A 26,295-nucleotide genomic window follows, 5' to 3' on the forward strand; every position below is an offset into this window, starting at 1 on the left:
TCGGGTGTATTGCCAACAAAATGCTGAACTAGCTGTTAAATGTTAACAAGGCTTAAGAAGCAGCTTATGTAAGAAAGGCAATAAAGATAAGGATTAGGCTAAAAACAACACATAGGCACACCAGAATATTTCCTTCCTGCCTTCCTGACAGGATTAGCCCTGTAAAATGGAAAAAAAACAAAAGGCTGTTGGATTTCTTCTCCCAACTGCTCAGAAAGTTAACAAATAGTTTTCATGACTAGGTGCAAACCATCTGAATCCTACCACTGGTCATAACCAGCACTTTGAATTGAACTCAGAAGCAAACTGGCAGCCAATGCAACTCTCAGAGCACAGGTGTAACATGCATTAATCCTGTGGCACAAATAACTGTCCAGGGGGCTACATTTTGCAGAACTTGAAACTTCTGAATGCTGTTCAAAGGCTGCTTGTAGAGCATTACTGTAACCCACTCAGGACTGGATTAAGTATATGAGAGCTGAACTTTCTGATCAAGGTTACTCATCTGGAAATTATATGTATTAAACTTCAAATAATAGAAACTTCTTAAAGGGGTAACATGTTTTTGGTTATTGAATCATATATTGTATGAAAAAAGAATTTGAAAAAAGAAACTAGGAAATAGGAAAAATATAACAACAGTCAGGCTATAAATCGCCAGAATCTCGATGAGAAGCAAAATGTCTTCAAAGAAAAAACAAAAAGCCCAGTTATCTCTTGAAAAAGCACCTTTGGGACATTCATTTTGAATGAATAATAAAATATTGAATGGACAAAACTCTGGTTCATTGCAGAACAGATAATCAGTTAGGAAACCCCACTTTAGATAGTTTAAATCTTACTCATTTCCATGTATTCTGGAGTAAGTCCTGCAAAAGGTTCCAGATTATAGTCTATTTCATAACGCTGTTTTTTCTTCATATGCTCTTCATAATCTACAGGGCTTTGTCGTTTCAGCTTCAAATACCTTATAAATTTTTTCATTTTCCTAATAAGAATGGGGAAAAGTAATTGCTTTAGTTGTCTTATAAATTTTGTAAAAACGTTTAGAAATTTGGTTTTCTGTTTTGTAATATTGAGTATATTGAGTTCTTTGTGAAATAAAACAAATTCCCAAATTATTTGTAACTGAATGACAGTCTTCTTTTTTGAGTTCTCTAGTATCTGAAATCCTGTGAAAATGCCTAAAATGTTACATTTGCATCCCATCACTATTTTATGTCATGTCCACTATAAAAGTTTTCCTGAAGTTCTTTTCTGTTTAAAGCGTATGATGTTAGTACACAGGACCAGTAAACTTTCTAGTTTTATTGGGAAAATAACAGCTGCAAATGTCTGAAATATTCTGGCAAAATAAATGAAAAAGAATAAATAAATTTCTTTTCTGTCTCTTAAAGAGATATGAAGACTTAATTACTGGTTAATTCTCTATCAGCCTCAATAATCCTAATCAGATCTGTTAAAAAATGTAAATAACTATGAAAACTTTTTTTCTATGTACTTGATATCAATTTGAGTATTTTGTCCTATTCTATTTTATCTACCAAGTTGGTTGACCTTGGCCCCACTGTAGACTCATAATTCTTATTTATTAAGTCACATAATACTGTTGAAATGCGGATTACAAGATTTACTTATAATGAAAAGAAACCTGAATTTAAGACAAGTTACCTTTCTCCCCAAGGAAATTGGAACAAAATAAACAAAGCAAAAAACAAAAATTGCCTTTATAATAGTCTCTTTATAATAGTCTCAATTAATCTAATATGGCTTAATTGTTTAAGAAATAAATCATTTGCAGAGAAAAAATAGTCCTGCAGTTAACAACAAAATGTATTGAACCAACGAAACAAATAATAAAGTAACAAAACAAATGCATACTATTTTATACTTTGATGTATCCTCAGTCTAATAGTTTTTCCATTGCATGGATGTCAACAAGAAAAAATATATGTAATTTATCAAGAGATGATATGCAAACATTTTGAGAAGATAGCTAATATTTTCTTATTCCTTACTACTTACGGAATGCCAATTTCAAAAAGATTATTCTGTATCAGCTGTTTGCCCAACATTATAATGCTAAGCTGTATACACAATTCCATCAGGCAACCACCAGGAGCACACTAAAAAAAAGAGAAACAAAATAAAAAAACTGGGGACATCTATATACCCCAACAGAATGTTCATTGCTGTTTTCTAGACACATGAACAATATAAGGTACAGTTACCTCTTCCATTCGAAGAGAATGAAAAATGTAGACATAATCTCCCGGGCGTCCAACAAATCTAGACAATTTGGAAACAATAGTTAGAATTTCTCTTACAGACAGAAACTTTCAGACACTTCCTGCAATATTTAGTTGGCTTTTTCCAGGTCCCATCAACCAGACAAAGCTGTTTGGTGGGGCCTAGGGAAAGAGCCTTCTCTGTGAGGGCACCGATCCTCTGGAATCAGCTCCTCCCAGAGATTCGTACTGCCCCCACCCTCCTTGCCTTCCGCAAGAGTCTTAAGACTCACCTATGTCGCCAGGCCTGGGGCAATTAGATCTTACCCCCTGACCAATAAATGTGATGCATGGTGTGATTAGATTGTCTGATTGAGTAATACAGTGTTCCCTCGATTTTTGCGGGTTTGAACTTCGCGAATGGCCTATACCACGGTTTTTCAAAAAATATTAATTAAAAAATACTTTGCGGTTTTTTTCTATACCATGGTTTTTCCTGCCCGATCATGTCATACGTCATCGCCAAACTAATATTTTTTGCAAATAAATAACAAAAAATAATTATTGTTAATAAATAATTATGTTTATAAATATCAGGATCACTAAGTGTCTTCTTCAATGGTGAGTACCAGTAATAATGGTGAGTAAATGGTTGTTAAAGGAATGGGAAATGGTAATTTAGGGGTTTAAAGTGTTAAGGGATGGCTTGTGATACTGTCCATAGCCAAAAATGGTGTATTTACTTCCGCATCTCTACTTCGCGGAAATTCGACTTTCGCGGGCGGTCTCGGATTTTTAGCTGTAATTTTTAATGTATTAGATTTGTTTTGTATGGTTTACGGAGAAGGGTGGCATATAAATTTAATTATTATTATTATTATTATTATTATTATTAATAATAATTTTACGTGTTTCTAAAATCATGCTACACAGCTACACATTGTACAATCAGGGCTGAAATTCAGCCAGCTCTATATGGCTTGGGCGATACACAGATGTGTATTGGGAATACACAGATGTGGTCACATGTAAGACTACATTACCCAGAGTACAATCTAACTACAATGCAATGTCTTAAAGAAATATGACTTAATAGAAGCTAACTTTCTCTGTCTATGGTGACAGCACATGTAGCCTGGGAAACTCAAGTGAAAATCCCTCTAAAGAGTTGTCCTTGTTTGAATAATAGCTCTGGAATAGCGTAAAATACTAGTAAAGCAATTAATTAATCTATGCAACTTACCGGCCCTTGAAGAAAGCAACGTAGAAAATCGGAGTGTAAGCATTAACAAATTTCAGAAGGAAGGCCTTGAAGATAAGTCGTTCTTCAAAACTTTTGTCTGTTTTTGGAACCTCTGAGATAAATGAGATTAATGCAAAAATGACTGGAAGATTAATCTAAACTACTAAATAATATACAGATAATCCTTGACTTAGGACAACAAATGATCCCCAAATTTCCATTCCTAAGCATGATAGTTATTAAGTGAATTTTGTCCCATTTTAAGCAAACACATGAAATGCCAAAATTGTTAAATGAATTTCTGCAATTGTTAAGTTAGTAACACAATTGTTAGGTGAATCTGGCCACTCTGTTGACTTTGGCTATCAGACGGTCACAATAGGTGATCACATGCAACTGTCATGAATACATCAGTGGTGAAATCCATAATTTTTACTACCAGTTCTGTGGGTGAGGCTTGGTGGGCAGGGTGTGGCTTGGTAGGCGTGGCAGGGGAAGGATACTGCAAAATCTCCATTCCCTCCCGCCTCTCGGGACAGCCAAAGGTTGTATTTGCCAGTTCTCCAAACTACTCAAAATTTTCGCTATCAGTTCTCCGAACTACTCAAAATTTCCACTACTGTACTGGTTGTCCAGAATCAGTCAGAACCTGCTGTATTTCACCCCTGGAATACATGTCAGTTGCTAATCATCTGAATTTTGGTCATGTGATCACACGAATACTGCAATGATCATAAATGTAAAAATGGTCATAAGCCACTTTTAGTGCCTTCAAACAGTCACTAAACAATAGTTGCAAGTCAGACTGATATTTGTGGAATATGAAGTCTTGTCTTCATAGAAAAAGGTGAAACTAGAAAACCGATTACACTTGGCAATTACCTAGAATAATGTGATCAGAGCTGATACACTATGTAGTCCCTACAATGTGGTATGTATAATGTCAACCTGGCTTGATTACAAGATTATTAGAAAAGTATTTCAGATTTTTCCCCCTTTCAACAAAGAAATGCATATTTCTTTATTGAAAGAAAGTCTGGACTTCTCCATTTTTACTTCTTGATTTATATTCTTAAAGTCAGCAGTAACTTGGAATGTAAATAAATCATGTTATTTGGGTTTAAAAGAAAATGGTTCACCAAGGTGACAAGACTTAATGAATTTAAATAATTTCCACACTTAAAATTAAACCAAATATTAGTTACTGAAAGATGAGGCTGCCTTAATGCCAAGAATCGTTTTATGTTATTATCTCATGATTTGTTCCTGTGTAATTTTGCTTGCAAAGTCAAAGCTGGATCATTAAACAGATCATTTAAAGAAATCGTAATTCTAAGTCAAATATGTACATACCAATTTGAGTCAGCCATCTAGCTATGCAGCCATATACTTCATCCAAGATTATTATCACCACCAGATTAATAATTACTGCAGTGGCTGTGACTGTCACTCTAACATTTGACCTGCCTCCTGGAGAAGAGCTGATGGCTAAAGCTGCTGCAGTGGAGATTCGGTATATAATAACTCCAAAAACAATAGCAAATGTCAGTCCAATCTGAAAAAGACATAACCAGTTATCAAAAGATTAGGTTCACAATATTACTATGGCCCAACGTAATTTGTATGAAAACATGTGCCAATTATATTATAAAAGCTGCGTGCTCCTCTATGGTTTACAGGGAAATGGTTATAATCTACATGGATAAAGTAAACATTTTTATATGTAGTAGTATAGTTATTCTATACTACTAAAGAAAAATATTAGCTATGAAGTTAAATACAATATAATCAAACTAAAAAAAGAAAATATCATAAAAATGATAATGAATTCTGCTTGTGGTTTCATTCATTATTATCTATTTAGTAAAAACCCTGCAATTACATTCATAGACATAGAGTTGGAAGAAAATTTGGAGGCCTCCTAGTTCAATTTTCTATCAAAGGCAGAAATCTTCATCTTCAGACCATCCTAGTGGTTGCCAATTTTTATTTAAGAATATTTCGTGATATTTAGAGCCCCTACGATTATGCTTGCCCCTCTTCTTCAACCACACCATCTTTTTGTGAGAGTTCTTCTGTTTTGGACTGGAAGTATTGGAAGGCTATCAAGTGCCTTTAGCCTTCTGTTCTTTAGACTAAATGATATCTAGATGTTCATATGGTTAAACTGCAGATCCTCACCAAATTTGTTTGCTCTTCACTACACTTTTTCCAATTCCGCAGTATCCTTCTTGTATTGTGATGATCAAAACTGAATGAAGTATTCTATGTGTTGTATATTAATGCAGTATAAAGTGGAACTGTCACTTCTTGTAATCTTCACATTATGCTCTTGTTGATGTGCCCAATATTACATTAGCTTTCTTGCTAGCTGTAGCATGCTGCTGACTGATGTTCAATCTGTGGTATACCAAGACACTTAGATCTTTCTCCCAAATACTATTGTTGAGTAGTGCTTGTACATGTACATCTTTTCACAATTTCTAAATGCAGAATCCTATGTTTGTTGACATATAACTATATTTGTTGGGAAAACCCCAATGTTTAAGTCTTGAGTCTTTTCAGCCTGTAGAGGTTAGCAATCCTCCCAGATTTGTGTCGACTCAAATTTGCTGAGTATATCTTCTTTCCCTTTATTGAACTCATTTATAAAAATGAGCAGAGACCATGCACTGAGTAAAGTTGTGAAACCAATTGCAAATCCATATAGTGATGGCACCATCATTCCATTTTATGAGGAAGGTGGTTATAGTCAATTTTATCAAATGCCTCATTAAGTCTGGGTACACCACACCCACAACATTCTTTTGGTCTACTACTCTTTAGTCATTTTGGTTTTTTTTTAAAGCAGTATAATTTTTAACATCTGACATAACTTATTTTTAATAAACCCTTGTTGGTCTCTAATAATCACCATCTTGCAAATCTGTTTCATGATCTGACTTATGATTTTCCTAGGAACTGTTGTCAAGGTAATGTCAATGCAACAAAGCAATATAATGTCTTATGTTGCTCCCCTTAATTGGTTTTAAATTCTTATGAAATTTCAGTAATGTGATAACTTTTCTGTGGACTCTAAATTCTTCTGTGAGCCACCCCAAGTCTGAGGAGAGGGGCGGCATACAAATCTAATAAATTATTATTAATTATTATTCTTCAGAGATTAGGTTTGGCAAAATATAGTGTTGAAATAGCATAGTTATAGGGGCACAGATAACTGAGAAAGAAAATACAAGTAGAACATTGCAAACTTTACTATTATTCATTATCAAGCTGAAACTTTTAAAACGTATTATTTGAAAAAACACAAGCCAATTAATTTATTTTTGCACCATTTAATGGAACCCTCCCTAACCTGGCACCATGCAAATGTACTGGAAATTATGAAATTTGCACTTCCAATGCAGAAGATGGGAAAGTGAGGGAAATTAGGAAAAAATAAATATAACCCAAAAACTAGAGGTTTCTTCCCTCCTTTAAGAAATGCTTCCCTATTTTTGAGAAGACAACTAGCCCAGGAAAATAATGTTTCCAAATAATGCTTACCAAATAATGCTTACCATAAAAATAATGCTCACAAAATTTGTAAAGTATGCTGGGAAACGATCTTTCCATGTCAGTTTTTCTTTTTCAGTCTAGCACACAAAAGAACATATAACACAAAGCAATTCGTTATAGCAATTAAATAATTTGCATTTTTGATTCTTGTTATCCAAATTTAAACAGGCAAGACCACAATCAGAGTGCAAAGACACATAAACAGAAGTAAACATTCTAAATAGAATAAACACAAGAGTGTCAATCAATTGACAGGCTTTCCTCAAGCTACAGCTAGGTCAGGCAGGCTGCAAATTACTTCAAACAGAACAAATTTGTGGATGAAGCTATACGAGGCTATATGTAGTACTAACAATTTGGGCAATGAAATTCTTATTTGTTCATTTTCAGTTTGCACACCCATAATCAATTATGGAGTTTTCTCAGCTCTTTCACATAGGAGGGAAATATAAGGGCAACTAGAGGCAAAGGGGATACGAGAACATTTGCTAATACATAGTTGTTGCTGTTTTTATGTGGGACAGATGCATTTCTAAGGCCAGGCAGCTTCTTCAAAACAGTTCTCTGGAAGGGCTGTCAAAATATATTTAGCCAAAACTAATTTTGGAAACTGGTCCAGTTTTCCTTCAGACGTTGTTTAGATTGTTTTTTTCAAAAATGTAATGTAATTTTCCATTTAGAATAAAGTATTATTAGAATATTTCCTGAAAGCTTAATTTATATCCAAGTCATCACTTACAAGAATGATAGAATGACAGTGAAAGCAAGTAAATTCTTAGCAGCATCCCCTCTGCTTTTCCCATGTGAACACAGAGTAGCTGTTCTTTCAAGGGTGATAAAGTTTAGGGACACTGGAGTCTGGCAAGCATGAAAAGTGGCACATATTGTATTATGTATTTTTCAAAAGACATATGGGCCAAAGAACATGGACTGCAACCACATAAAATATGATGATGGGTATGTACGTATGGAATTGTATTTGTATAGTCACAAAGAAGAAAAGATGCCAATGATATGAAACTTGAAGTAATAGTATAGTGGGCTTTGCTCTTTCTAAACCAGATTTGTCTGCCATATAGTTTTGTCTGATCTCTTCTGTACTTTTAAGGGGTTACAAAGGAAGGAATAGATTATCTTCTTCATGTCATTATTTTATTGTAAACTTAAATTAATGAAAGTGAGAAGAGGGGAAAGAATTGAAAGCCGAGTGGATGTATATATGTAGGAATAATGTCTGAGTTTTAGTATTAGTATTCCCTTTGTTCATAATGGTTTTTAATTTTTATTATGTTTCTATGCCACCCAAATCCTTTTTTATGAGATGGGCAGATTTGCTAGATTTGCTAAATAAATAGGATTCATTGGGTGATCAATTTAGTTTTATATATAACGTCTTCAGGACTGCTTTATATGTAAAATTAAGGATTAGGAAATGATCATATACAACTCCATAAGGTTCCTATAAGAAAAATAAGCACTTAATGCTACGTGCGTATCACATGCATGTTTTTTCTTTCTCTCATTCTCTTTCTCTCTCTCTCTCAGTCTCAAATAAATAAATAAATAAATAAATAAAAAAGCCAGGAAACCCCATCAAGCATAAGGCATGTGCAGTGTTGTAAAAGCTGCACATCCACCAGTATGACAGATCAACCATGCAGTGTCATTCCAAAGAAAGGCAAAAACCCATCTCAGCAAGAGTGATAAAGGCAGGAGGAGGGGTAAGCTATATAGGTGAATATTACAAAATAAATAAAAGAAATTTGTGTTTTATAGATATTCAGATTCAGAAAGTTTTCACAAGTGGTAATGACATGTACCAATTTCATCCCAGCCATGACTCTTTTAACTCTTTGTCGCCATTTGTTAGCTGCCTCTTCTGGCAATTGCTGGCCCTTCTGATGGCATTTGAAGGAAACAGAAAAGGATAATCCAATATGGCTGTTACAAAGCACTGACTTATATGTAAATAAATAAATGTCTAAATAGAATATGGACATGGTAGAATTTAAAAACAAATGATAGATGCCTATGTGCTGATGTTACATTTTCTGACATAACATTTACCACTATAAAAGAGAACACTCTAAGTGAAAGCAGAGAAAAAAATAACCACAATTAATTGGCAAATTAAAAACAATAGTGGTTACATATTGTGTAAGCATTTTATATCTACATTATTATATAAAACAGCTGTTAGATCATCATGGAGAAAATCTATCTGGTTTTTAAGAGTAAAAAAGAACTACCGTAGATGGCATAAAAACAATGGTATGATGGTATTTAGGTTTTTTTCCAGCAATTATCTGGGTTAACAATAAACAATGGGATGACTATGTTTGCAGGTGAAACAAATTAATTTAGTACAAGCAAATGAAAAGCAAAATAAAAATAAATCCAGAAAAATCAGTCCATTTCTGACCACTATCCTTTTTGAGATACATTGAGTTTAGTATACCCTACTATGAATAACCCAACCAATAACAGCACTGACTTTTAAAAAAAGGACTTTCTATATAAATTTCTAAGATTGAACAATTTCAACATTTTTGCACACTGTTGTTTTTATCCTCTATTACATGATTAGTTATATCAGTCCAATCTCCCCCAGTCACTCATGTAGTTACATTTTTTTTACTCCAAAGTGGCCCGTTCATTATTTATTCACAACTATTTATATTTATCAGTTTGTTGCCCAATTTTGTTTGGAAATATTCTTTTGGATTTCATCCTAACTGATCTGGAGAAATACACAAACTCAGTTGCTTTCCTATTACTTTCTACTTCCTGTTTATTTTTTAGGAATATCTTTCCTTTTATAACACAGCACAACTTGCTATATTTACACTAGAGCATTCGGATAGAATTTTTGTCTAAAAATATTGACTTTCATAACCCTGGCCTATCTTTGTTGTGCTGGGTTCTTCCTTATATTTATTTAGTAGTAGACCTCACTGATTGCTCTTTCATGCCTCCTGTTCTTCACAGGGCAGACAAATCAGTTCTGGGTATGATTTTTATCTAGGCAGTTGAATCTAAAATAAAACTGCTGACACTGCAGTGCTTTATAGAAATTTATAGAAATTCTGCTTAGCACACTTTCAAAAGGAAATATGGACTGAAAAAACTTCAGACAAATTCAAACAAATAATTAAAAGCTCAGAGCAACTGAAGAAAAGTTTCAACATTAGATATAACTTATATAGCAGTAAGGGAGAAAGTAACAGAAACATATAAAAGCATGTTTTACAGAAAATTGGACACAAAATGGCAATTTTGTCTCAACCTTTTAGTACTCAAAGTTGCTAAGTGAAAGTAAATGGTGGAAGATTGAAAAACATTCTATTTCACTTATCCTTAAAGAGCCAAATTATAAAATATTACATCACAAAATATAATTATGATGACTCTCTTGGATGATTTCAACAGAGCAACCTAAGACAAATCTATTCATGACAATAATGAAGGTTATTATCTGTACTATAGGTATGAGAACTGGTGGAGAAATTCGACTTAATTTTCACTTTCCGATGAATGAACCAGATTATTATATTGTAATCCTTCAGATTTTTCATTCTATGACTATTGCCATATAAATTTTCAATTTTTATGTGCCTACACTTATTCCCAATTATGAATATGCATTTTCACTCAGAGGGATTTTTTTAAGTGTTCGCAAATTGACATAAGAATGGGACCCATCAAACTACTGCCTGAAAAACTGAGAGAAATTCACATGATCCTAATCAGATCCAATATGTTTCTAAATAGAAGGTATCCTCTAATTTAGCTTTATGAAAAATGAAGATATCCAGATGGAGAGACCTTAAGTTTTCAGAATTCCCCAGCTAGTCTGGCCATTCCTGACAAATCTGAAAGTTGAAGTCCATTCATATGCAGAAGGGCCAGATCGAAAAAGATTGTTGTTTAAACTATTAGAAGAACAAATATTGGACTATATTGGTTTCAGTCTGATGAAACATTTCCTGTTTCAAGTGATTACATTCAGTACTTTAGAAACATGGTTCAGAATAAAAAGTGCTACTGTGCCATAAAAAGGAATTCAGTTCAATAACTAAGTTATGTGACCACCTTGTTCAAAGAAGATACCTACTGTATCATTGGGTTGCTGCTCCAGAACTTTTACAAGGATGGTAAATGGTAGTTAATTCTAAATGTTTTCACATTCTGACAGTAAAACTCTAAATTATGCCTCTAAAATTAGAGTTCACAGAGTACTAAGTCAGTCATTTATTCAAAGTCAGTGTAAATTCTTTTTTAAAAATTAGTCCTTGGTATTTTTACAGTTGCACTCACTTTGAAAAAATGACCGAGTGCCTCTGTATCATTCCATAGTGCTTTTGAAACTAACTGCATTTCTTTTTTCTTGATATTTCATTTCCTTGTATTCAGTAACTGTAACACTATTAGAATAGTAACTGCTTACAATGAATAATATAAATGTGAAGACGCTATGCTATGATTTCTAAATGTACATAATTTTTATTAAATTTTTGAAACAAAAAGATTTTGTTATCTTACCTCTTTATTTCTGTATTCTTTCTTGAGAGATTTTTCTAATACTTTTGCTTCATACTCAGCTCTTGGGTGATCCTATAAATAAGTCATACACATAGGGAACCATGAGACCTATTGGGATATTGCTTCAAATTATTATAACAAATCTGTGTAAGGTTTTGCTATAAATTAATTTAAAAGTCTTTCTTTGTCACTAGCTGCCTGAAAATATTGTATCTTAAGACTATGTGCTCTCTTTACCTTAAAGGTGAAGATTCTGCAAGATTGAAGTTGTTCTTTCACCAACAGACATACTAATTTGGGTAGTGTCACAGCCTTGTACCCATTTTCTATAGCAACAAAGGACTTCAGATTCACAATATGCTGGTTTGCGCTATTCATATATGTTTTAAGTCTTAGCAGGTGGCAGCATATGGGTGATCTTGTCTAGTTTGGAAGCTAAGCAGGATCAGGACTGATTAGTGTTTGAATGGGTAACAAGGGAACTTTTGGACTGAGAGCTAGATCCAAGAGATTGAAGAAAAAATTCCAGAAGACAAAGGCAAACCCTTTAGTTACTGTTGCCAAGACAACTACGTGGACATGTTCATGAAGTTATCAATTATCAGCGGAAAGGAGTCTTCATTTTGTAATCTGCTTTAAACCTGAATGGCCCTTTCTGGGTATTGCAATACTGAGCATGCCATATATGGGACAAAGGGTTGATACTAAGTTGTTCTGAGTTTAAATGTGTAATTAAGTGATTCTCCTCTCTATATGAATGTGATCTTAACAAAAAAGGTAATTTCACTTACGTTAATTCAAATTAATAAATTTTAATTTCAGTTCAGTCATACATACAGAGAAAACGTGTGGAAAAGAATCAGAAATGAAAGAATGAATGGGTGAAAAGGTTTAAAGATTATTTTTAGAAGTGCATTGGACTGAGACTGGATGGATATGAAAAAGGCCTATGGGAGGATATTATAAAAGAGGAAAGAATAATTTGCATTGGAAATTTGGAAGACAGGCAGATGCTGAGGGGAAAATGAGAGGAGATCAAAATGCATCTTTCATTACCAGATAGAGAAAAAGTTAAGAGAAATTATAAAAAAATAAAGCAAAACAAAAGTGCCAAACCTTGACTGCTTCCTTCAGGAAACCATAAAAAACACAAAAAACATAAAAATTAAAATTACTTCACTGTTGCAAACTGTATTCCTGATGCAATTATTTTTATTTGTGTGAATGTAGGCATTGCATAAAAATTGGGGGCATATAGAGGTACATCCACTCGGTGTAAAATGGGTTGGTCTTCCATTGTATTTATTTTATGGAAGTATCAGCATGAAAACACATAGTTACTCAACATCCAGAAAGACTCAATAGTATTATGGCCCAGAAGTCTGATAGTATTAAGCAACTGAGCACATGGGGTGCACTATCCTCTTACATAATTATTATTGGAATAACAGTCTGCGAGTCTGCGGAGAGGGGCGGCATACAAATCCAATAAATAATAATAATAATAATAATAATAATAATAATAATAATAACAACAACAACAACTTCAAATAACCCTCATATGGCAGTATTCTGACATATTAGAGATTCATTTCTTCAATAGGATTTGAGTGCATATTCAAGTGCTTTGGTCACACAACTGAATTAAGATGAATATGTTAAGTGAAGAACAAAATACATTCTATTATCAGCAGTTGTCTGAGGTCACCGCTAGCGCTACAGGGAACACTGAACGGTATTTCCTACTACAAGGATACAGTTAATCCTTCCGACAGTTAACAACAAGATACCAAAAATAAAAGAACAGTTGTCCTATAGTGTCTATGATACCATTCTAACACTGAGATTTCAACTTTAACATGTCATTTGTGTTAATGTTTTGGGTCAAAGATTAAACGAAATCATAGACGTAAATCAATTAATTTGTAATCAGTTGTAAAATTTAATATAGCAACGAGAGACATGTATTATTGAATATATTTCTGTTGGAGAAAAATGTTATTAATTGACCAACACTCTTCATAGATAATTATATATATATATATATTTGTAAAAACACTTTAAAAATGCACATGATAATCCTCACTGAAAGTGGAGTAGGTCTCTTCCACTGACACACACATGTGCATCATTAAAAAATGAACAGGTTAATTTTCTCCAGTATGTGTTTGTGAAAATATTCAAAATTAATTGACTAATTCATTAAAAGTAAATAATATTAATACAATATAATTTGCCATGATTTATATGGTTTATACCAGTGTTTCCCAACCTTGGCAACTTGAAGAGACCTGGACTTTAACTCCCAGAATTCCCCAGCCAGCATTCGCTGGCTGGGGAATTCTGGGAGTTGAAGTCCAGATCTCTTCAAGTTGCCATGGTTGGGAAACACTGGTTTATACCACTGATGATGAAACAATGGCATGGGTGCCACAGGTTGCATGCAGAGCCATATCTGCTGGCATGCGAGCCATTACCCTAGCTCAGCTCCAATGTGTATGTGTGTGTCGGTCAGCTAATTTTTGACTTACTCAAAGGCTCTGGGAGGGCATTTTCAGCTTCTGGAGAATCTCCAGTGGGGAGGGTATTTTTGCTCTCTCCAGGCTTCAGAGAAGCTTCTGGAGCCAGGGGAGGGCGAAAAACGGGCTACTCGGCCCACCAGATGTTGGGAAATGAGGGGGGGCAGGGGAGGCCATTTTCACCATCCCCAGGCATTGAATTATGGGTATGGGCATTTGCGCATGCACAATAGAACACGCACACACACTTTCAGCATCCAAGGAAAAAAAGGTTCGCCATCATTTATACTTATAGCCAATTTGGTACAATAGTTAAGATACTGGGCTAAAAATGGGGAGATTATGAATTCAGGTCCTGCCTCAGGCATGAAAGTGACCTTGAGCCAGTCACACTCTCTCAGTCCAATCCACCTCACAGGATTGTTGTTGTGAGGGAAATAGGAGGAGGAAGGAGTATTAATGTATGTTTGCCACCTTGAGTTACTAATAAAGTAATAAAGATTGAATACACAAATACTATTAGAAGAAGAGAGGTTGAACGGACTGGTCATATTTAGGTTTTTATAAGCAAAACCTATTCATCAGTTTTAGAGCTTCTGATAAAAGAAGCACTTTCTTTTGACAGCTTAAGAGGTAGGTAATTTCTTTTTTCCTTGTGGCTATGTAGTCTCAAAGTAAAATTATAAAACATAAACCTAATGTGGGTAGGAGCTTTGTGGAAGTGGAACAATTGTTGAAAGAGAAAAAATGGCTATTCATTGGACTCTATTTTGTCTTCTTTTCCTATAATAGTACTACTGTTAGTGTCCTGTTAAAAATATATATTGTTGAATATATTTATTATAAGCAAAATCTACCTAATCTATCAAAGAGATCCAGGGCTTTTTACTTATAGACTTACAGTTAGTAAGACATCTATTTGGTTGGATACTGAATTTGATAACTCAGAAATAGACATCTGATAGGATATTTTAAATTTATCAGGTCGGTACATTACTTTGTAAATACAGATTTACAATTAAAACTAAATGGCCGATCAACCTCCTTTTAATGTAAATGGTATTGTAACCACAAACTATTTCCTGTGAGTCTTAAATTTAAAATAGAATTTTAAATTCTTTTAAAATGTAAAGACAAATAGTTTCCCCTTATAAATTCATAGTTCCAGTCTCCACTAAATATGCTAGACAGAAGCAATATTTAATTTTGAACTCATACAGAGAATATATTTGCTAATTGTAAACTTCTGTAATCATGGCAACTATATCTTTAAAACTGAACAAATTGTGAGTATGTTCACATTTTATAGCTTCTACATCAAGGAAATAATTCTTGATCTATAAATGTTTTAATGTCCACATTACTAGGTGTAACCTTCGTTCTCCAGCCAAGGCTTCAGGTTTCCATGGTAACAAGACTATGGCAAACTAACACACCCTTCCCAAATTTAGAAATGGTTATGTGCAGGATTTTCCATTCCAGTGTGTCACTGGCTGACAATTAAAAGATCATTTAGCTAAAGTAATAACCAATGAAACAGCATATAAAAGAAATAACATACTTCTTCTTCTTCAAAACCAGTAAGATCCCATTTGTAATTCAAACGCATCTGTTTTCTTTTCCAGTGTTCCATAAAGGTAGCAGCTGCATAGTTGGAAGAAAAGAAAAAAGGAAGAAGGAAATTATCTCTGTCCATTATTTAATTCTTGCACCTGATCTTAACCTGCACTATTTTCCATTTCCATTCTGTTAAAATATAAATCCCAAAGTGAAATTACTTATAACTCTGCCAATTTTAAGACAATGTGAAATATTAATAATTGATTTGAGTCAGTTATTAGAAATTTTAAAAATGATCCGGGCATCAGATTTTTGCACATCTACTAATGTAAAAAACAAAAACAAAACACCACTGCAGGCAATTCTACAAGAGGTGGTTATAGCTTATTTGGCTTTAATATAAGAGCAGAAATAAATGACAGAATGAGAAATCAATAATTAGAGTGCTCTCTGTTTTGTTTAAAGATTAAAATGCAATTTTGGAACAGAAGAAGTCCATTTGGATTGAGATCCTGACACTGAGGAAATTGATTTTTTTTTATTCATTCCATTTATATTTTGCCCTTCAAAAATCCTTAAGACGTCTTACAAAAAATTAAAACCACAAACAAAATAAAATAAGATAAAAATCTATATCCCAGTATAAAACCATAAACAAACAAAAAATGGATACAGAAATAAAAACAAGAGGAAAATAAAAATGGCTTGTTTCACTTGACAAATCAATACAGTTCTGTTACCAGAGTTTCTCTGGAGAGGACATTCCAAATAGGATACCTTTAGTACTGCATTTTCTCAATTGGAATTACTTTCAGAAACTATTTTTCTGAAGAAGAAAACTTTCGAAAGCAGATTTATGTCTACCCAACAAATTTCCATTAAATCTGAATCAGCACTACAAATGTTTTTGACATAAAGAAACATGAATGATCGTTCCACAGATGTCAGGCCCTCATTCTACTTTAATTTTTTAGTTAAGTATTCAAGGAAAGCATGGCTTTGATTTGTCCATAATTTCCTGATGTGTTTATTGGATTGCAACTGTTCCATATCTATAATGAGGAATTACAATAGGAGAAGCCCTTTCCAAAGTCATCAACCAACAAATTAACTAATGATAAAAATAATAATACAAAGTGAATATCAAAATTTAGATTAAAAGTGAGAGGCTCAAATGTACCTCCTGCTTACCAAAACATGAGATGTGCCTGTAAGGATTTCAGGAGAACACTGCACCTTGATATAAACCTTTATTTATAGCAGTTTTGAAAATTATTCAGTTACCTTACATAAATCAGGTAGTATCATGTTAGAGAACCTCACCATGGTTTGTATATTTGGAACACCTCCTTCCCCTCAGCTTCCTTGAAAAGACTACTTAGAATTTATTTCCTTGGGTAAAAATCCCCTTTGGCACTGAGCAGTTGAGACAATAATACAGTGAATCAGAAGCTACAATATTATTTTTGACCCTTAGGGTATTTATACTTGAAACTTTTCTCCAACTTTTGCTAGTAGCAACCTTATTTAAAATCCTTCCATTTTTAGTTCAGTCAGAGCTATTAGTTCCAGGTCAATATATATACATGGGGAGCTGAAGCTGGTAACTGGAATAGGATCAAGGAAGCAGTCACATTTTGATTTTTAGCAGGAAAACTAATATAAAACAGGAAATGGTAACAAATTACAATACTGTACTTGCAGCTTGTTTAAAAACACTCTACCCAACATTATAGAATGTCTTTGGGACATGGATGTGAATAATGGGAACAAACCCGCGCTATACAGTAAACAATTGTGAAAGAAGTAAGCTTACAGAGAAAAGCTAACTAACCCCATGAGAATAATTCTGAAGTTCCTATGAATAGATATGATCAACAGACCGTACCATGGTCTTCAGCAAACCACCAGAGACTTGGAAAATGAGAGGAATCAGACAAGGTCTCCAATCTCCATGTATCTTAACTGTGTGGCAACTCCATGTATCTTAGTGGGATTTTGGAATTTGTTTTTGTTTAGTATGAATAATTTCTATTTTGGTCTTATCCAGTATTCTTAATCAGTTTTGTATGCCCTGTATGTAAGTTTAAATATTCCTTCATCATATCAATATGATATATATATTATAAGCTTCTTTGAAGTAATTATATATAGCTTGTAAGCTACTTTTAGTCCGATGCCTACCTGTTGCATGCTGCAAATAACAAAATACCTGCCCCACTTCCTGCTCCCATTCTATCAAAACTCCTATCAATGCCATTCATTCATTAACAAGGAAAATGCAACATCGTTCTCTGTGCTCAGGCAACTGGAAAATGTTGCTAAAATTTGAAACAACTGCAGGCCAAAAGCTGTGCAGCATCTTGTAACTTATGTTAGACCATTATTCAACTTACTTTCTGACCACAATCTTAAACTTCTTGCCCATTACTCAGTGGTATAATATCTGCCTTCCAAGCAATTGGACAGAGTCCTGTTTGGATTTGACAGATGGAACAGCCTGAGGTGTATAAGCATTCTATTACCATTGCAGTAGCAATGTCAGGATCAAGGGGCTGCTTGACAATATGCTTCCAGGCCTCCCTCCTTAGCAATTATATTTTCTTGCCTGTCTTTTCCACTCTGTTTACTCCATGCTCCCTGTTGCCAGGCCATCTCCCATTCTGGTAGCTGCACCATAAAAGATAGTCTGGATGGATCGGCCAGTTCAGACCAAACTGTACCCCCCCCCCCCCACTGCTCAGCATCTTTTTGCATACTAAACAATGTCGTTTGGTGGGACCCAGAGGAAGAGCCTTCTCTGTGGCGGCTCTGACCCTCTGGAATCAGCTCCCTCCAGATATTAGAACTGCCCCCACCCTCCTTGCCTTTCGTAAACTCCTTAAAACCCACCTCTGTCATCAGGCATGGGGGAACTGAAACATCTCCCCCTGCCTATGTAGTTCTTTGCGTATGATATGACTGTATGTATGTTTTTTTATATATATATATTGGGGTTTCTTGTTTTTTTAGACTTTTTAAATGTATTATTGTTATTTTAGATTCTAACTATTAGATTTGTCATTATATACTGTTTTTATCATTGCTGTAAGCCGCCCCGAGTCTACGGAGAGGGGCAGCATACAAATCTAATAAATAATAATAATAATAATACATATTGTGCATAATTCATCTTCCAGCATTTCTGAACTGGATCTGGAAATATACTGATACAACACATGGAGCTGAAATATGTGTTGTTCTAGAAAAACACATAACTGCCTGTATTTTGCACTAGCTGAAATTTCCAGATACTCTTCAAGGGTTGCCCAGTGTACTGCACATCGCGATAACCCAATTGGGGGATGACTAAGGCATGTGTGACAATAAGCCAAGAGTCACTTAGTTGAGTTGGGCAGTTGTAGGAATTGAGTAAATAACAATAAAATATGTAATATGATGTATTTGTTATAAAAGAACAACAATGGTCTAGTAAACAATAGGTTGAAAAGAAGAGCCTGAAAAAGAAAGGCTAAGAAGAATAATTTCCTGTTTCCCTATAAGGAAGCTCAGCAAAGAGAAAAGACTAAGTAGCTTAATTTTGATTTTTCTCCATGATGATTTGCCATTCTTCTACTTATGTTAATAACTTTCCTAACATGCTTAAATCTAATTTTGACCCTAATCATCTTGTTCAGCCTATATTTCCATTTTATCTCAAAATAATGTTGCGATTTAAATGTTTTTAAGAAGATCCAGAAAACACCAGTTGCAGAGAATATATTTTGACGGGATATATTTGATAATGGGAATATTAATTTGCAACAGTAGTATGTGAGATTAAAATAAAATTAATACAGGGAGTCCTTTTTAGCAACCATTTGCAATTATGATAGTGAAGAAAGGTTACCTTTGTGACCAAAACTCACATTTATGATCTTCTCAGTTTTGTAAAGCAAAGGAAAGATGAAGTAAGCTCATAACCATGTGGTGGCATAGTGGTTAGATTGCAATACCGCAGGCTACTTCTGCTGACTGCCAGCTGCCAGTAGTTTGATTTTCACCAGCTCAAGGTTGATTCAGCTTTCCATCCTACTGAGGTCAGTAAAATGGGGACCCAGATCATCGGGGGGCAATATGCTGACTTTGTAAACCATTTAGAGAGGGCTGTAAAACTGCTGTTTTACTTAGAGAGACCACTTTGCTTGAATTGGTGGACTAAATTGTCGTTGCTGTATGAGGACTATCTGTACTCAAGGGAATAAGTATCTGTATAATGATTATGAGAATTAGGACTGTGTATTTACAATATAAACTGTTTGGTTTTTAGGCTTGACAGTTAATTATGAAACTGAATTTGTATTTTGCTTTTGTTAAAAAAGCATGTATGAAACCAAACCATCATGATAAACACTAAACACAGAGCACAGAGCACAGAGATGCCAGTTGTTCAAAATAAGTTTAGAACTATTAGCTCTCTGATTACACAAAGCTTCTGCCTACATTTTCCTTGGACAATGCCCAGATGCCTTGGCTCACAATTTGTTCCGGAAAAAAGAGCCAAACTAAAAGTTTGTGAGCCTGTTAGGAATGTATTAGAAGGAGGAGGAGAAATGGGAAGATTATTATTATTATTATTATTATTATTATTATTATTATTATTATTATTATTATTTAGATTTGTATGCCGCCCCTCTCCGAAGACTCGGAGAGGCTCACAACAAAAAAACACAATACAAATCCAATGATTAAAAAACAGAACAGTTAAAACCCGTAATTTAAAAACAATCATACAACCCAAACAAACCATACATAAAACGTGGGTTTTTAGGATAATTTTTTTTTAAAAAACCTGGATCTCTTCAGGAACAGATTCTAAGTACAAAGCAAATTGAGTTACTTCTTTTTCCCAGCTCGATGATATTTTTAAAAGAGAAAAATAATAGTGGATTAATTTTATCCAAAATTGAACATGAGATTGCAGCAGTAAAACTGGTGCTCTATTTTTTCAACAGTTTTTGGGACCAATCCCTGTGCATTATTCTGTTGTCAGCCAGACTTATATGGGGCTATGAGATTCTAATCTCTGCTCTTCACCACTGGATTTCTGTGAAGTCTTTTCTTGACTTCTGTGTTGTGATCAGAAATTTGCAAACATTCTTCCATGATCAAAAGGCAACTGTCTTTAAAATAATGTTCAGCAGGATGACATCTTCTGTAATGTACATTGCTATATAGCAGCCATGCAGACACACATAATATATAAAAGGGTCACAGCATCCAAAGGGAAAAAATATCCAAAGCTGATGGTCAACATGACAAGATATTATGCCTGGGACCTGCTATTGCCTCATCGTCAAGTTGTAAAACTGCAGAATCCCAGCGACCGGTTAGGTCCCACAGAGTTGGTCTTCTCCGCGTCCCGTCGACTAAACAATGTTGTCTGGCGGGACCCGGGGAAGACCCTTCTCTGTGGTGGCTCCGTCCCTCTGGAACCAGCTCCCCCCAGAGATTAGGATTGCCCCCACCCTCCTTGCCTTTTGTAAACTCCTTAAAACCCACCTCTGCCGTCAGGCATGGGGGAATTGAAACATCTCCCCCTTGCCCATGTAGTTTTTGTGTATAATTCGATTGTGTGCTTGTTTTTTATATATTGGGGTTCTTTTGGATTTTTTAAACTTAAAACTGTAATTTAGATTGTGAAATATTAGATTTGTTACTATGTTTTGTTTACCATTGTTGTGAGCCGCCCCAAGTCTACGGAGAGGGGCGGCATATAAATCCAATAAATCTAAATCTAAATCTAAATTCATATTCTGTTTCATTTCAGTCCTATAAATTAGACCCTTAGTTCAAGTGTACATCTGTATATAGCAAGGAGAGATTTTTTAAAGACTTTTTGGCATACATTTTCTGAAAGTGAATTTTAACACTAGGTTGATGTTGAAGCTGTAACTTTACAACCATTTACTGCCTTCACATGAGTTAGTTCCTTCTCCCAGCTCACTGATACTTTTAACAGAGGAAAATAACTGAGAGTTAGCCTCATTCAATTAAATAGGTTAAAACTATGCCTTAATGAATATCTGTATGATTGAATGGTTCATCAGCTCAGAGCCACAGGACTGAAATCAGACAGAATATGAATAATATGTTCTACAGTTTTGCAACTTAAGGATGAGGTAATAGCAAGTCCCAGGCATAATATCTTGTCATTATTAGCTTGATATAATGTCGGAATTCATCCAGCAACCAGGTTTGGAATGTCTCCTTGATCTATGGTGGATGACAAGCTCTAACAGAGAATAATGTAGAGCTTTGATTTTATTATTAATAATTGGGTTGATGAGGGAATTTCAATGTGTGTAGCTTGCATGATCAAATTGCATTTTCTGAGCCTTTCCCACCACATTTTATGGATTTATTAAAGGTCAGGAGCCTCTTGTTTTATATTGGTTTATGTATTTTTGCAGAACCTATTCAATCATCTTGGCTTCTGATAGTGGTATCAAAAGCGACTGACAATGGGGGACTCTATGGACAACACAACTCTCAAGTTGACTTCCTAGATTTTTACAACATTGGCTTGTCCAGGGGTAGGCAAAGTTGGCTCTTCTATGACATGTGGACTTCAACTCCCAGAATTCCTGAGATAGCATGATTGGCTCTGGAATTCTGGGAGTTGAAGTCCACAAGTCATAGAAGAGCCAACTTTGCCTACCCCTGGGCTAGTCTGACCAGAACCTCTGGAAGTTTCTAGGCTTTGAACTGATTATGCCAAGAAGGGAGACCACAAATGAAAGAAACAGATAACCTTGATTCTTTCAACTGCCTTGGATTTTATTCACAGATGACATGTCTAAAGGCAGGGTAGTGATTGCAGTTTTAAGGTATCTGTAATTAGTAGAGTCTTTATAGCTACAGCAATGGCTTTATGACATAATAAACCATTACATATCATCAGGGTATTTTGACATGGGTCAGACTCAGCCAAGGGTTCTTCATCTCCGGCACTACCGGTGTGCACCCGGAGAGCAGTGTGCATCAGCATGGGGTTTAGCTTCTGAGTATGTGCCGGAAGTACAATCTCACATGAGGACCCACACGCATGCGACATTTCACCGATTTTTGGTGGTTTCTTTGCTTCTGCGCATGCACGGAAGCAAAAAAGCCACCAAAAAAAGGGCCAAATCTCATGTGAGATCCTGATCCTGACAATCAGCTTAGTGCAAATTTGAAGCCATGGATTCCAGTCATGAGCTACACAGGAGCTGCTATGAGTCACCCTGTTGAAATTCTTTGCAGTGGATTCCCTCTTCTGAAATTATAGCTTTCTTTCTTGACCTAACTTTATACCAGAATTCCTGAGGCAAGTAAAATTGTAGAGAGCTGCATTAACGTTGGTTTTGTGCATAGGCTAAAACAGAAGTTTGTCCAATTTCCCGCCTATGAGTTACATACAAGTTTTATAAAATTTCATGCCCAAAGTAGACCTGAATGACACATCTGATTTTGAGATGCTTACATCTGTAGGCAATTATCTCACAGTGTATTTTTCTGAACGATGAATATCAGTAATCTGGTGAAGAATCTAAACCTCTCTCTCTTTCTCTCTCTCTCCCTCCTTCCCTCCCTCCCCCCCTCTGTTTTAGTTTACTTTATGATGGAAACGAATAAGGGGTGATACTGAAGAGGCGGCTGTCCCTCCTCAAAAAAGGGAGGGCAATAATTTCCAGTAGTCTCCTCTGCAGACCTTATATGATTTCCTGTGACTGATACTTTCCAGTGATAGAAAAACATGAGTTGTATCCACCCATAGTTTTAATATCTTAGCATTTGTCCAAGGAGAAAACTTTGTCACACAATAAGAACAGGAAATTATGTGAAGGAAGATTTTCCAACTGTATTGGCTTTTGGTGAAGAGGATCACAAGAAATATTACAGTTATATACAACAAATAATTAGCCAGGCTCAGTTTATATATATATATATTTACTGGTGAGCAAGGTCAGAAAAAATAGTTGTTTTACAGTGTTTGTGCAGGACGGCTACCCTCTGGTACCTGATCATTTCCCTGATGGTATCACTCATATCTCCCTCTTCTGGCTCTTAAGAATTACATTTATTATCTTTAGCACTCAGTTTAAAAAAGACAGCAAGGTTTGGGGAGCAAAAATAAAAGTAAAAAAAAGTTTAAAAAAAGGTTTTAGTCTAAAACTGATTTGAAAATAAAACATAATTGGATCAGTAAGTCTATCTGGAAAAATTTCTTCCTTCTGGTTTAAGCAGCTTGCCCCACATGAGAGACTGACTGACTGATTGACTGATTGACTGTCTGTCTGTCTGTCTGTCTGTCTGTCTCTCTCTCTCTCTATCTAGTCTGTCTGTCTGTCTGTCTATCTATCTTATCTATCTAATCTATCTATCTATCTATCTATCTATCTATCTATCTATCTATCTATCTATCTATCTATCATCTATCTATCTATCTATCTATCTATCTATCTATCTATCTATCTATCTAATCTATCTATCTATCTATCTATCTATCTATCATCTATCTATCTATCTATCTATCTTATCTATCTATCTATCTATCTATCTATCTATCTAATCTATCTATCTATCTATCTATCTATCTATCTATCATCTATCTATCTATCTATCTATCTATCTATCTAATCTATCTATCTATCTATCTATCTATCTATCTATCTATCTATCTATCTATCTATCTATCTATCTATCTATCTATCTATCTATCTATCTATCTATCTAATCTACCTACCTACCTATCATCCATTTATCCTATCTATCTATCTATCTATCTATCTATCTATCTATCTATCTATCTATCTATCATCTATCTATCTATCATCTATCTATCTCAACTTCTATGCTGTCCAATTCCGAAGGACTCAGGGTGGCTTACAACAATATAAAAATACAAGAACAATTAAAAGAAGTCAAATATACAATTCTAACTATAAAATCCAAATTAAAACCCACACTTAACTAAACAATCAACATGCATACACAACATTCATACAATTTGGGCATGATGGTTATTAATTCATGGGCCCCAGGCCTGCCGGCAAAGCCAGGTCTTTGTGGCTTTACGGAAAGCCATTAGGGTGGGAGCAGTATGGACATCGGGGGGAGGGGAAGTTGATTCCATAGAGCTGGGGTGACAGAGAAGGCCTTCCCCCTCAGCTCTGCCAACCTGCATTGAACCTGCATTGCTTAGTCGACAGGACCCAGAGGAGGCCAACTCTGTGTGCTCTTATTGGTCTCTGGGAGGTATGTGGCAAGAGACGGTCCCATAAATACATTTAACTACATTTAACTATAATTGATATTAGATGAGATATTAAACTTAGAATCCAGATTTTGGAATAATTTCACAAACCTACTTCCTTCAAAACAACTGGAACTGTATTCTCTGCAAGAATTAACTACTTTCTGTATATTTATATGATGGAGAGGGGTGGCATATATGTCCAGTAAGTAAGTAGGTAAGTAGGTAGGTAGGTAGGTAAGTAAGTAAGTACGTATGTACATACATACATACATACATACATACATACATACATACATAAATGATACCAGGCAAAAATACAACCATAAAGGCAAAGAGTATACAGCTATCAATTCATAAATAGTCTGATGAAAGTATTCTGCATAGGAACTACATTCAACATGTCCACCAGAGGTTTATCTCTTATCCCTCCAATTTGGCACCTTCCAGACATGTTGATATAGCCGATACCCAATTCAACTCACAGTTGGAGAGTTCCATGTTATGGCGTAGAATGGCCTAGTACAGGAGTGTCAAACTCATGGCCTGCGGGCTGGATGCATCACATGGGGGCCATGCCCTCCCCCATTTTAGCGAAGGGCGAAAAGTTACGATAGATCACATGACGACAACATGTTGCGAGTTTGACACTCTTGGCCTAGTAGAACTGCTGTGGAAAGCAATCAGATCAATATGAGAAGCCCAAAATAAAAAAATACTGCCGAAACTTCCTGTTTCTACTCCTTAGCAATTGGTATGCAAAGCTATGTGATTTCATGTAGGAAATAATAAACAACCATCATGATGGATGCTGTTGGTATCTGTCTGTCAGCGAACCAGCTAGAATCTGAGAAATAAATCCCAAACCACTGCTGTGTGAACACAGAAAAGTTCCATTTATTATCAGAGCCATGTCTGGATTCTTGCCGTGCAATACCAACAGTGGAATTCACTTCCATAAATTTTTAGGTTAAAGTTCATTACCACAACCCCACACCCACAAGTGAATTACATGTACAAATCCAGGGAAGGGAATGCTGGTTTCTTCCTTCAGTCGATCTAGGGCCCTGCACAAAGAATGTGCCATGGTGCCAATCTCTCTCTCTCACTCCTCCCATATCCCTATAGCTGTTACTGTGTCAGGTGGCCTGACAGATGTAGCCATTGGCAGAGTTGGAATGTGCCTTTACTATTTATTTATTTATTTATTTATTTATTTATTTATTTATTTATTTATTTATTTATTTATTTATTTACTTACTTACTTACTTGTTTGTTTGTTTGTTTGTTTATTTATTTATTTATCAGATTTGTATGCCGCCCCTCTCCGTAGACTCGGGGCGGCTAACAACAATAATAATACAATGT

The 26,295-nt window shown here is 35.1% G+C and overlaps 1 protein-coding gene across 4 annotated transcripts in view; it reads right to left on the reverse strand.

The window, feature by feature from the left end:
* Window positions 1-26,295, reverse strand: part of ANO1 (anoctamin 1) — a 143,728-nt gene that overhangs the window by 19,391 nt on the left and 98,042 nt on the right. For 2 of the 4 annotated variants that reach the window (XM_070761560.1, XM_070761552.1), the window contains 9 exons: window positions 15,652-15,734; window positions 11,572-11,643; window positions 8,850-8,927; window positions 7,032-7,106; window positions 4,825-5,026; window positions 3,472-3,583; window positions 2,232-2,289; window positions 2,026-2,126; window positions 843-988 (listed from right to left, as the gene is read on the reverse strand). In XM_070761560.1, coding sequence (XP_070617661.1) covers window positions 843-988; window positions 2,026-2,126; window positions 2,232-2,289; window positions 3,472-3,583; window positions 4,825-5,026; window positions 7,032-7,106; window positions 8,850-8,927; window positions 11,572-11,643; window positions 15,652-15,734 — 927 coding nt within the window. The remainder of the gene's footprint in view (window positions 1-842; window positions 989-2,025; window positions 2,127-2,231; window positions 2,290-3,471; window positions 3,584-4,824; window positions 5,027-7,031; window positions 7,107-8,849; window positions 8,928-11,571; window positions 11,644-15,651; window positions 15,735-26,295) is intronic. The other 2 variants (XM_070761578.1, XM_070761570.1) reach the window with 1 other exon arrangement.

This window comes from Erythrolamprus reginae, chromosome 1, assembly GCF_031021105.1.
Source record: "Erythrolamprus reginae isolate rEryReg1 chromosome 1, rEryReg1.hap1, whole genome shotgun sequence".
Lineage (NCBI taxonomy): Eukaryota > Metazoa > Chordata > Lepidosauria > Squamata > Dipsadidae > Erythrolamprus > Erythrolamprus reginae.